Source organism: Chiloscyllium punctatum, chromosome 11 (assembly GCF_047496795.1).
Source record: "Chiloscyllium punctatum isolate Juve2018m chromosome 11, sChiPun1.3, whole genome shotgun sequence".
Lineage (NCBI taxonomy): Eukaryota > Metazoa > Chordata > Chondrichthyes > Orectolobiformes > Hemiscylliidae > Chiloscyllium > Chiloscyllium punctatum.
In genome coordinates, this window is record NC_092749.1 from 47,919,828 (window position 1) to 47,932,484 (window position 12,657).

Genomic DNA, 12,657 nt, shown 5'->3' on the forward strand with positions numbered 1-12,657 from the left:
ATCATTAAATCAAATTATTTGGTCATTGATCAATTACTGTTTGAGAGTTTGCGTTTTGAAAATTGCCTACCATGTTTTCTCCATTATAATAGCAAATCATTGCTATAAAGCATTTTAAAATGCCTGGTGCCCATGAAAAACACTGTATAAAATGCAAGTTTGTTTTGTTTCCATCACGATTACAATGGAGATCACAATATTAGTTGTCCATTGGATCCAACCTAGCCAACACGTCTGCCACAAATTGTCAGTACAATACAACTATTTTTAATAGGCACCTATGGGTTTCTCAAGTACCTTTCACTTTCTTTAGTTATTTTCAATGCAGATGAACAAAAATTGCAAAAACAAACAAGAAGCATTTTTATGAAGGGATTTTGCTTTTGAATACAACAGCATATAGGCCAGAATGAAAGCAAAACTTCTGTGGACCACATTTCTTTGAAGAGCGCAGCATATTCACTGCCATACAATACCAAAGGCCAGTGAAATTTCAAAAGGTTGTCTGTTTGATTTAGTAGGTCTACATGCTCAAAACATAAGGAGCATGGACAACAGAAAAACCAAAAACTGTCTTTGCAAGAACTATTAAGGAAAATACGTAAATTATTTTAACCAGTGGATTTGCTGGTAAATACAACTAACAATTACCAATTAAAATGAACGTAAATTGCTGGAAAAACTCAGGTCTGACAGCATCTGTGATGAGAAAGCAGAGTTAAAGTTCTGGGTCCAATGACCCTTTCAGGGTTCAGGGTCCCCTTGGTCGTCACTTACCACCCCATAAACATCTACATCCAAAGTCACCATCTACCACCTCTAGTGGGATGCTAGAGGCACACTCTCCTCCCTTGTCAATCTTCCACAGCAACTGTTCCAACTGAGAAACCTTAGCCCACTCCCAACGGCACTTTACCATGCAATCGCAGAAATCAATACCTGCCCGTTTACTGCCTGTTCACTATCCAAAGCCCCAGACACACCTCCCAGGTTAAGAAGTGACTTACCTGCACTTCACTCAATTAAGTCTACTGTATTGTCTGCTCACAAGGTGGTCTGCTCTACACTGGGGGACGAAACAGACTGGTCAAACACTTTTCAGACCCTGAACTTCTTGTTGCCTGCCTCTTCAACAGATCACGTATTCCCTGGACAACATTGTTGTCTCAGGCTTGCTGCAGTACTCCAGCGAAGCTCAGCCCAAGCTGGAAGAACAACTCATTTTGCCACACACAGCCTTCAGGACTCTATATTGAGTTTCATAATTTTAGGGCCTGAGAACCTTCTCCCATGTCCTTACCCCAACCTTACACAGAAACCCTGTCATCACATGGCCTGCTACCACACACAACCCAATGGCAGCCACTAAAGGTCACCATTAGCAGCTCTTCATTCTCCCAGCCTGACCTTTACCCCATTGTTTTGTCTGCTTGTTTTTTTGTCTCCGAACTCAATCTCCACCTATCGTTTACTCCATCCCCAACCCCCCCACACCTTCTCTAGCAGACATACTAACACTTCCCTAGTCGGTCCGCAAAGGAGCTAAAAATATTAATTCCACTTTCTCTACACAGACGCAGCCAGATATGCTGAATTTTGTTCCTGATTTCCAGCGTCCACAGCTCTTTGGTTTGTATTACAATTACCAAATGATTCATCAAGTCAATAATGTTTCTACTTTAAGCCCATAGAATAGCAGTTATAAAGATGCTGGAATTGAGATTCTTAAACTGAGGAATGGGTCATTAATGAGATTAGCACAATGCCCTTCAATCGGCCAATCATAATTCAAACCTTGCCGAAACTGGGAAGGCCATTCTGTTTCTTGTCAAAGTTCCAAACAAATTGAGCTGGTACTCAACATTCAAGTGTTCAACACTGGGCACTGGCTTTATTTTAACTCGTAGAATAGGTATCGGATTTGTAAGGAAATTTATTTGAAGAGCTAGAGGAGACAAAGCATAATGAGATGTTATATGATTCGTAAAACATTAAACCAGCTGATGTTTCCTTTGGTTAGTTAGAAGATAACAACTGATCAATTCATACCAGGCACTAAACCCCATCATCTAATTCAAATTAATCAAGATATGACCACGTTAAAGGAAGGTAACACATCAAGATAATCTGTGTCTTACTGATTGTGCAACTCCAGAATTTATGATCTAAGAGAAAACGTTTTTTGCAGGTTAACTTACTGTCAATTAGAAATGAGGAATGGCTTATATATACAGGCAATGATAGACATTGGGAGTCCTGAAAGTTACTGCTCATTTTGATTTAGCAAACAGCGAAAGAAGTCACTTCAGGTTGCCCATACCCACCACCTAGTGGGAATATCAAGAAATGCAGAAGTTGAGATTTAAAAGTAGGTCAGAGCCTAGATGTTCACATTGCAGCATATTTCCAGGAGGATAGGATGTTCACCTGGCATGAATGCGATTTCTTCCCTGTCAATGGGATCTTTAACATGTTTTGGTGGACTTGTGACAGGACTTCAAGCTGGATGAAAATTGCTTTTTATTGCTACTTCAGAGAACTGACAGGCATGTTGTGCAGACTTTGGGAAGCCTCTTCGAGCAACCCTTACGTTAGATGCCATGTCTTTCAATTAGCCCTTTCTAAATGGAAGCAGCAGCAGTACATGCAATACAGATCTTGTTCCAATTTGTTAAGTGCAGGTGGGCGGTGCAGTTTCTGACACAAGGGTCAGCCTCTGAGGATGGAGAATAGGCATAAATCAATCACCATGCACACTTCCAAACTGCTTTCTTCAAGATAGGCTGAAATACGGAAGGATTTAGAAAGTGGTGCATCAAGAGTCTTTCGTCAGCTTTGGGATGGAGATGTGAGACAAATGGTCAAATGTTTTGTGAATGGATGGATTTAAAATTTCTAAAATCAATTTAGCCTTTTCTCATTAAAGCAAAAGTTATGTTAAATTAAAAGCAAACAGAAAGAGCCTCTATTTTATTTCAAAGATTGTAATAAAATAATTCCAGTGACTTCAAACAAGGATATATTGAGCACATTGTTTACCTTATCCATTTGCAAGCAAATTCACTTTTCAAAAACCATGTGCTGGCAAATAGGACTGGATTAATTTAGGATATCTGGTTGGCATGGACGAGGTGGACCAAAGGGTCTGTATTCATGCTATACATTTCGATGACAAAGGGTGGCCTTGCAGTTTTAGAACATAGAGGGCCAAAGGGCCTGTGCTGTTCTATGTAGTGCCAGCCTTTTATCCTACTGAGATCAGACTAACCTACACACTCCTTAATTTACTGCCGTCCATGTTCTTGTCCATCAGTCGCTTAAATGTCCCTAATGCCTCTAACTACTGCCACCGCTGGCAATGCATTCCACGCACCCACCACTCTCTGCTAAAGAGCCTACCTCTGACATCTCCCCTAAACCTTCCTCCAATTACCTGAAAATTATGCTCCCTCGTGATAGACATTTCCACTCTGGGAAAAAGTCTCTGGCTATCCACTCTATCTATGCCTCTCATCACCCTGTACACCTCTATCAAGTCACCTCTCATCCTTCCTCACTCCAATGGAAAAAGCCCAAGCTAGAGGGATATTGGTCAAATGTTGGCAAATGGGACTAGTCCAATTTAGGATTTCTGGTCACATTGTTGTGTTGGACCAAACTGTCTGTTTATGTGCTGTATATCTCTATGTCTATGACTATAACTTTACAATTTAGCCATCAGAAATTCTTCTACAGAAAGCTGCACAAAACTTACCTGGTGGCTATTTTTTGGAAAGCCCGTTCAGTCTCTTGGTCTTCAGCTACATTAGGTTTCACTCTGCACATCTGTTCCCATTCTTTCTTTTTATCCAGCTGCCAAAGAAAGCACATTTAAGAACATGCTGAATAATGTCATAACTTCATTGAAATCAAAGGTTTCTAATGAATAAATTACTGTACTAAATATCCAAACATTTGTTGGGAAATGGTGAAACCACAGTTTCAGCAGAAACTAAAGCCTCAACAAAACAGTTACTAGTATTAGCAATACTTCTGTAAACACCATTTACAGTTGATGACAGCAAAGCAACTTTTTCTTCAAATTAAGTCGTGCTCAGTGATAGACATATGCCTGAAATGAAATACTTGCCGCATTCAGTCTCAAGCAATTCTGTATCAGGTGTGGCAGAGGCTGGATGCAGAGTAAATTCGAATAATTTGCTTTTATGCATCAGTTTAAGATCTACTTTTCTTACACCAGTTTCTGCCAGATTGTCAATTAAACTGAATTGGAAGCAGTTGTATGTGGTAGGTCCACATCCCACTAGAAATGGCCATGGAGCCAGGCAAATTCATTTCACATGAAACTTCTGCATTCAGGGAAAAGAAAACCTGCCTCCCATCAATTTCCAACGCAAAGGTTAAGAATAATATGCTAACCCACTGCACTCAGTGCCCCTCAGAATCCAAAACATGCCATGTTAATTGGAATTTCAAAAATATTAGAAACGTATGTAGATTTAATAGAATTTACTACCAAACAGCATAAATGCTGGAGGTCTGGCACAGGGCTACTGGCAGTACTCCAAGCTTGGGGGTTTGTTGACAAACTCTTCAAGCTTCAATTTTGTAGCTTACAATGTGACTGAGGGGTTCAAATGGCATTGCTGCCTTTGGATCCATTGCCAGCATCCCTTAAGTAATCCTCTTTGTTGAAATAAATGGCCAAGGCAAACATTTGTAATTCCACATTGGTCAACAGTAAACAGAGAGTTCGCCAAGTATAATTTTAGCACACATTACCTATACACAGCACATAACCCTAGCAATCCATTTTTATTTATATCCCAAGCAAAAAAAGCATTTCAACTGAAAAAAAAAGCAGCAATGATTAACTTGCATGTGACTGGGAGTTAGTAGTTCAAACCAATTCACAATATACAACTTTTCACTTTGCATACTCATTGTTTCTAGTCATCACAAACTAAAATGGGAAAATGGGACGCATACAAGAGTAGTAATAGCTACAGAGTCTACTACTTAGAGTGTGGAAAGCCCTGGAGAAAGTGAGGACTGCAGATGCTGGAGGTCAGAGTCAAAAAGTGTGCCCCAAGGGGGCTGAGATGTAAATGTGTTGGGGGGGGAGGGGGAAGGTAGCTGGGAATGTGATAGGTAGGTGAATGTGGGAGGTGATGGCGATAGTTTCGAGTGGATAGGTGGGAAGGGAGATGGACAGGTAGGACAGTTCAAGAGGGCGGTGCCGAGTTGGAGGGCTGGATCTGGGATGGGGGGTGGGGGGGGGGTGGGGAGGTGAAATGAGAAAACTGGTGAAATTGACATCGATCCCTTGTGGCTGCAGGGTCCAAGGCCGGAAGATGAGACGTTCTTCCTCCAGGCATCAGGTGTCTAGAATTTGGAAGTGAAGGCAGTCCAGGACTTGTGTATCCTTGGCAGAGTGGGAGAGGGAGTGGAAAATGTAGAATGCAATATTATTTGTCTGGGAAGTTCTGTAAACCATGCTTAAGTGTTAGAACATCCTGGAGGTGTCTTAATAAATATTGCCAAGGCGGTTTCTGCAGAAAAGCAAATTAAACCAGCTGGTTATGAAAGTCAACTATGACTTCTTCCCACAATATGTACACCACTCACTCAAATGCAAACATTCTTTAGAAAAAGATTTTTTTTTAAATTGGTCAAATCCATATATCTTCTCTTCAACATTTGGGTCCCTTTCTCCAGAATCAACAGTGAAGCTCACAAAGAAAAACCTATTTCTAGTGTCAATTTCAATGGGCTTCCCTAACGACTTGTGTCACAACTCTGTTGCCCTTGGGTTTTGGAAGAAAAACAATTATTTCTGTTCTGGTAGTTACCAGTTTACACAGACATTTCATAATTATTGCGCAAAAAAAAGTCTTAAGAGCATAACGCAATTAATACCTGCTTCATCTTTTCTAACATTGCCTGCTTACGTTTCTCTTTTTCTTTCAGGTTCTCCTTATTTTTAGCAAGAATGGTTGGTTTGTCACCAGGAACCTTCTTATTAAGAATTCTGGCCATGGCATCTGCCCAGCCAGCATTGGGATTTGTTGAACTCAGGTCTGCATTTTCCTCTCCGAGTTCAGTTTTTGAATCATGATTTTCCTCATCCTGTGAAGAGAAGTGATCACTTGCAAGATCGCCATCAGCATCTAAAAACAGAACAGATGGGCATATTGTTATGAGTAGGGGGAATACACTTCAAACATGAATTTCATTGATACAATACTGACATCTAGTGTCAACAAAAGGTTCAGCAATCTCCAAGCCACAGCTTACCAAATTTAATATTCAGATTTAGCAATATTAAAAAATAAATTAGAAATCTGTATCCTACTGTGCATCCTAGACTTTTTATTCAAACTTTATTTGAAATCTGAATCTCTGTTTCACGACCTAACACTGATTTGTTGCCTGTAACAGTAATTGCAAATTCGGTTTTGCAAACAAACTTTAAACCATTAAGAATATTCAAAGTCACTGCAATAACATATTATGATTTTAGATATTTACATATATAATTCAATGGCACTTTGATACATGAGTGCACTTCAGAACTTTTGAATTTATTTGTGGATAAACTTAATGGATTGGCAAAGTAAACCCAACATAACAATGATGCCATTAGAATGCAGTACTGCATATTAGCAGATGAACATTCTTCGCCAGAGCACCAGGATACCTTTTCTTATAAAACTCTTAAGGAGATTTTCAGCTGTTCCAGTGCCATGAAATCCAAAGCCTATAAAAATGTGCCACCTTGAAGACAGAAATGACCAACAGAACATTAAAAAAATTACAAAAGAGACAAAGACAAAGATTCTCACCTTACACTCAAGGTTCAAATGCAAAAACACAACTTAGAAAAGAATGAACAATTTCTACAACTTGAGAAGAGCTTATTGATTGGCTGGACTATGGTTAGCATGGAGATGCAACAAAAACTATTAAGTGTCTCATGTAACTGATTACATTTAAAATAAGGCAAGTTGCTTGGAGTTGTCGGGGTGTTGTCATGGAGATGCCAAAACACAATATAAAAAAGCTAACCTATCAAATTAAACAATGAAACTGACATCCGTGTCCAACATGCCCTCCAATATTTGCAAAGACTATTGGCTGCAGTATACACTGCATGCTTTTCTTTAGAGTTACTGGGGTCAGACAAGGCTGTGGGAAAAAGATATCCAAGGACAATCACTCCTAAAGACCAAATCCAACCTCAATGTCTGGATGGCCACCTTTGCCAGGCCAATGAGCACAATGACAATTGTTAAAATTCAGATGTGCACTTAGTGTGTGCACTGCAAATTATAATATAGGTTGGAGTCAAGACAAGTGAGGAATAAGAGTCAGTTTGGTTTGATATTTTAAGCCCTGCCCACCTCACAGCAAACAGTTACAGGCATGGGAATAAACACAGTTGGTCTCTCTTACATCTTCTAGCTCAGTCAAGCAAAATGCTCTTTAAAAGGCAGCGACACAAATTCAAGACTTAAAATGAAACATATAAAATAGACAGTAGCTGCCAGAATTCTGTCACCTAAGCTATACTTACAAGGAAATCAAGTTTTGAAGTTAGTTTGTGCTGACAAACTGGAATAAATTGGGCACAGTGAATGATCCATAGGATGGAACAAGTGTTCCTAGGATACACTTGATATTGGGCCTTCTTTGAAAAAAGGAGACTGGTGAATTGCAGATTGTTGTTAGGAATTCCTAGGTGATGTGTCAGGTGCTGAGGTGAGAGACCACAGGCAGCAGTCCTCAAGTAGCTTCCAGGAGATGAGGAGAAAGCAACTGCAGCCCAGCAATTGTTTTCAGCACTGGAACAGACACAGCAGAAATAATCAAGTATAAAGCTGTTCTTAAAATGGTTCCTTACATTGCTCATTAGACTGCATTTGAACCATGTTTTCCTTGCGTGCACCCAAACTCTTTCAAAGAGACTTCAGCTAAGTCATTCACCTCCTAGTTGCATTTCCAAAGATTCCAACCGTTGCTTTAGGTGCAGACCTTTGACAGTTTCCTCTGTATTCACCTGCATCATGACTTACATGCCGTACTGAAGTCCATTTTGCACCACCGCCAGAGGGAAAATGAAAAAGTAAAACAAATGCTTTTGCTGCAGCAGCAAGCACAATATGCTGCATTTATAAAATGTTGGCATCACCAAAAATATCCCAAGCACTCAACTAATAAACTCAAATGAAAAGTGACGCCAAGCCACAGATAAATTAGGAAGACAGATAGATTCGGATGATTTCAATGGAAGAATGATATGTTTAGAAAGGAAACTCCAAATGAAACTGATGTGATTGGTGATCAACAGTGGGAGTGAGGTGAAAGAGACGGGAAAGTCAGAGAAGATCAAATAATAACTGATTATTCTGAAAAAAATATGAAATAACAATGTAGATAGAGTAGGGAAAATGATGGAAGGAATTGTAGACAAGGTCAAGACTAACCACTTGCCTGGATACTGCAGCTCCAAAAACACCCAAGAAGTTTGACACCATCCAGGACAAATCAACCCATATTAACAAGCATCCACTCCCTTCACCAACGTTCAGTACAGCAGTGTACCACCGACAAGATATACTGCAGAAGTTCACCAAAATACCTTTGGACAATACTTTCCAAACACACAACCACTTCCATCTAAAAGGTAGAGGGCAGAAAATGCATGGGAACACCACTATTTGCAAGTTCCCTTCCAAAACAATTAGCATCCTGACCTGGAAGTATATTGCATTTCCCTCAGTGTTGTTTGGTCAAAATCCAGGAATTTGCTCTCTAACTGCATTGTGGGTCCACCTAAATCACATGGATGGAAGAGTTTCAAGTCAGCAGTTCGGCCTCTGAAGAGCAACTAGGAAAGGGCAATAAATGCTGGCCAGCCAGCAGCACCATGTGAAAATGAAAGAATCAAAGACAAATGTTGAATTAGTTATGAAGGAAATGTAAGATCGGGAACAATAGTTATGGATGAGTCAAATAGATGCATAGCTTTGGAGAAAAGAGTGGAGTCAAAAGTATTTATCAATGTCTCACACATGGTGAATGCAATGTTACAGAGGCAAAACTAAGTCACTAGGTAAACTATTGAACTTCAACATCAGTTCAAAAACAAACAACATCAAGATTATAAACTGCCTGGGTCGGACTGATGTCTGGCCAGGGAAGAGGTGATAAAGGAGGAAAGTCTGCAGTCAGCATCTGAGGAAACAGGAAACAACTTCAATCTTCTCAAGGCAGAGCAAGACCTGTCTGGGATTCAATGACAGACAAGACAGCAATGATAGAATTAATGTGATGAAAAAATTGGGAAACTTATCTAGCACATTGACTACTGACTGCATTCAGCTATTATAAATGGGATGAGCATGGAGCTGGATGACAAGCAACTTGAACAAAATGCACATCAGCATGGCACCAGCAGCTAAAGTACAGCACAACAGGTTATCATAAACCAAAGGGTTGTCAATCATTTAAACTGCTTCCATTTATCCCCTGTTGTGACACCTACAAATGTACACGTGTAAGTGAACAGTTTAAATCTGCAACTGCACACTATCCAAAGAAACTGGCTTTTAAACATCTAGCTCTGAACAACATAAATCAAGAACAAAAAAACCACAGCATTTTAATTTTCATAGCAGACTGAATAGCAATATGCTGAATTTGATCGTGATCAATTTACAATTCAACAGAAACCAGCAAGATGTAAGAATGTTAAGTCTCCACAACATTTCAAGTGCAAATTCAGAATAGTTTTGTGTGCAACCCAGTAAAGATTACCAAATATGCACACAAGTTAAATAGCACACATTAAAGTACAATCTTAAAAGTGCAATATTGCAAAACTGGGTGACAGAATTAAACAAGATTCACTCTCAGGTGGTAATATTAAACACTCCTTGTCTTAGCTCAAGCTACCCAGGACCACCATTTAAATTGCAAAAAAGAAATGCTGGTGGGAGCAAAAGAAGTCAGTTTCAGTCAGACTAATATTCAGGTAAATGAGTTGCGCACTATCCTGATCTCGATATTAAACAGTTTACTTAGAAGTCATTAACATTTTGTCAATGAATATGAAACTGATGATATGCCCTGGCAGTGATGGCCAGGTGCACACAACCAGGAAACAAAAATGGAGATCACGAGTGGCCGTAAAATCAGAGGTAGACAAACAGGAGGCTTGAAAAACACAGTCCTGAAGCAGCATGGACTTCTCCACCTCCTGATGCTGCGTGGCTTGCCGTGTTCTTCCAGCCTCCTGCTTCTCTACCTTGGATTCCAGCATCCTCAGTTTTTTTTTGCCTCGAACAAAAGCAGGGGTATTAAGCTAAAAATCACACAACACCAGGTTATAATCCAACAGGTTTATTTGGAAGCACTAGCGTTCACTCTCCAAATAAACCTGTTGGAATATAACCTGATGTGCGATTTTTAACTTTGTACCTCAGTCCAACACCAGCACCTCCAAAGAAAATCAGAGTGCCAAAGACAATATGACATCTGCTTTATTTCTGATAAAGTGAGAAGAATGCCAAACAGTCTCAAGTGGATGGCGGAGGTGAAAAGAGTTACCAACCATTATAAAAGTTAAAAGGTGGATGGAGAAGGTGGGCAGCAGTTTTCAACCAAACGGTGAGTAATAAACGGAAAGGCTAAAAGAAAACAAAACGATGTGGGACGTAAAAAAAGGAAAATGCTTGGACAAATCATCCGAATAATCTCGAGCAGGAAATATTGGTTGGAACTTTTGAACGGTATATTAGTTTAAAGTTAACACTGTACACTGAACCCGATGAGCTTCAGGCTGAAGTGAGCCCTTTAAACACATTCCCCTTCCCACAGCCGCTCCTACTGGCTTTTATTTCCCCCAAAACATGATGAAGAACCAGCGGTTCCAGCACTTTTCTGGGACCTGGGTCATATCTATTTACCGCTCAGACCTGCTCCCATTCCGCCGTCTCCACGTGAAACCGCCGCCATCTTAACCGGAAGCAGCAGTGCCGAGTGCAACCCACACAACCTTCCGCCACCGCCAGCTGAAGAGCCCGGAACAAAGAGTCCGCCTGAGCCCTGCTACTGCTGTAAGTTTAGAGAGAACCTCCACAAGTGACTACAGTCTCTCATTTGGTCCCGTTCACTTTCGCACAAGTTAGGTTGAGCAAATTAATGTGACCGTATTCGAGTCCCTGGACTGACAAACGTTTTTAGATGCTTATGCATGACTTTTCCTGAGTCATTTTTGCGGACAGAATTCCATCACACGACAAGCTCAGTTCACACCAGGCAATAGTGAAGCCATTGATTTGCTGCTGGACAAACATCAAATCTCTCATCTGTCGCCCATGCACTTTGACGGAATGTTCATGGTGGTGGTGGTGGTAGTGAATGTGCAGAATTGGGTCAATGTCCAATTCATATCCAGTGTTATCTTTTAAAGAACAAATAAAAATGTTTCTTCTTCAGTACTCCTTAAAATGTTAAGATGGCTATGAATTTGAGATGTGGTCTCAGAGTATTTCCAAGTGAATCTGCCCAGGGCCTGGCCATAGCAGCAAATAACAGAACTGGGCAATGCAGGACCGGCGGGTTGGGGGGTGTTGTTCCTCCATTTCTTTCATGTGATATGTTCATATCTGGTTGACCATTCAGGAGGAGCACATAGTAGTCACCAATACATTCCAGGCCTTCTGCGAGCAGCGGGAATTACGGAGGCTCTTTCCTATTAACTTAAAGAGGGAATCTTCACCCTTCTTGCTTACGTCATTAGTACCAATGACGTCATTAGTACCAAAGGTAAACATGCAGGTTGAGTCTGTGATTAAGAAAGCGAATGCAATGTTGTCTCTTATCTCAAGAGGGTTGGAATATAAAAGCAGAGATGTACTACTAAGACTTTATAAAGCTCTGGTTAGGCCCCATTTGGAGTACTGTGTCCAGTTTTGGTCCCCACACCTCAGGAAGGACATACTGGCACTGGAACGTGTCCAGCGGAGATTCACACGGATGATCCCTGGAATGACAGGTCTAGCATATGAGGAACGGCTGAGGATACTGGGATTGTATTCGTTGGAGTTTAGAAGATTAAGGGGAGATCTAATAGAGACGTACAAAATAATACATGGCTTTGAAAAGGTGGATGCTAGAAAATTGTTTCTGTTAGGCGAGGAGACTAGGACCCGTGGACACAGCCTTAGAATTAGAGGGGGTCATTTCAGAACGGAAATGCGGAGACATTTCTTCAGCCAGAGAGTGGTGGGCCTGTGGAATTCATTGCCACGGAGTGCAGTGGAAGCCGGGACGCTAAATGTCTTCAAGGCCGAGATTGATAGGTCTTGTTGTCTAGAGGAATTAAGGGCTACGGGGAGAACGCTGGCAAGTGGAGCTGAAATGCGCATCAGCCATGATTGAATGGCGGAGTGGACTCGATGGGCCGAATGGCCTTACTTCCACTCCTATGTCTTATGGTCTTATGGTCTTAGGAGCAGAGAATTCCATCAAATTATGGAAGATGAGTCAATCAGTATCTATATCAGTGGTGAAAAGTCTTTCCTTAAGTGGAGGATCTGTTTTACCATCATAATAAATGCGAGGAGAAAGTGCATTCTATGGTAAGTTTTG

General features: G+C 40.7%; 1 protein-coding gene across 2 annotated transcripts in view; it reads right to left on the bottom strand.

The window, feature by feature from the left end:
* The window catches only part of rrp15 (ribosomal RNA processing 15 homolog), a 36,744-nt gene extending 25,669 nt beyond the window's left edge, over nucleotides 1–11,075 (bottom strand). Inside the window, exons 1-3 of one of the 2 annotated variants that reach the window (XM_072580764.1) lie at nucleotides 10,980–11,075; nucleotides 5,920–6,170; nucleotides 3,755–3,852 (exon numbers count right to left, since the gene is read on the bottom strand). In XM_072580764.1, coding sequence (XP_072436865.1) covers nucleotides 3,755–3,852; nucleotides 5,920–6,170; nucleotides 10,980–11,019 — 389 coding nt within the window. In that variant the 5' untranslated portion in view covers nucleotides 11,020–11,075. Of the gene's footprint in view, nucleotides 1–3,754; nucleotides 3,853–5,919; nucleotides 6,171–10,970 lie in introns of both variants that reach the window. The other variant, XM_072580763.1, reaches the window with a different exon arrangement.
* Between the last annotated feature and the right edge of the window lie 1,582 nt (nucleotides 11,076–12,657).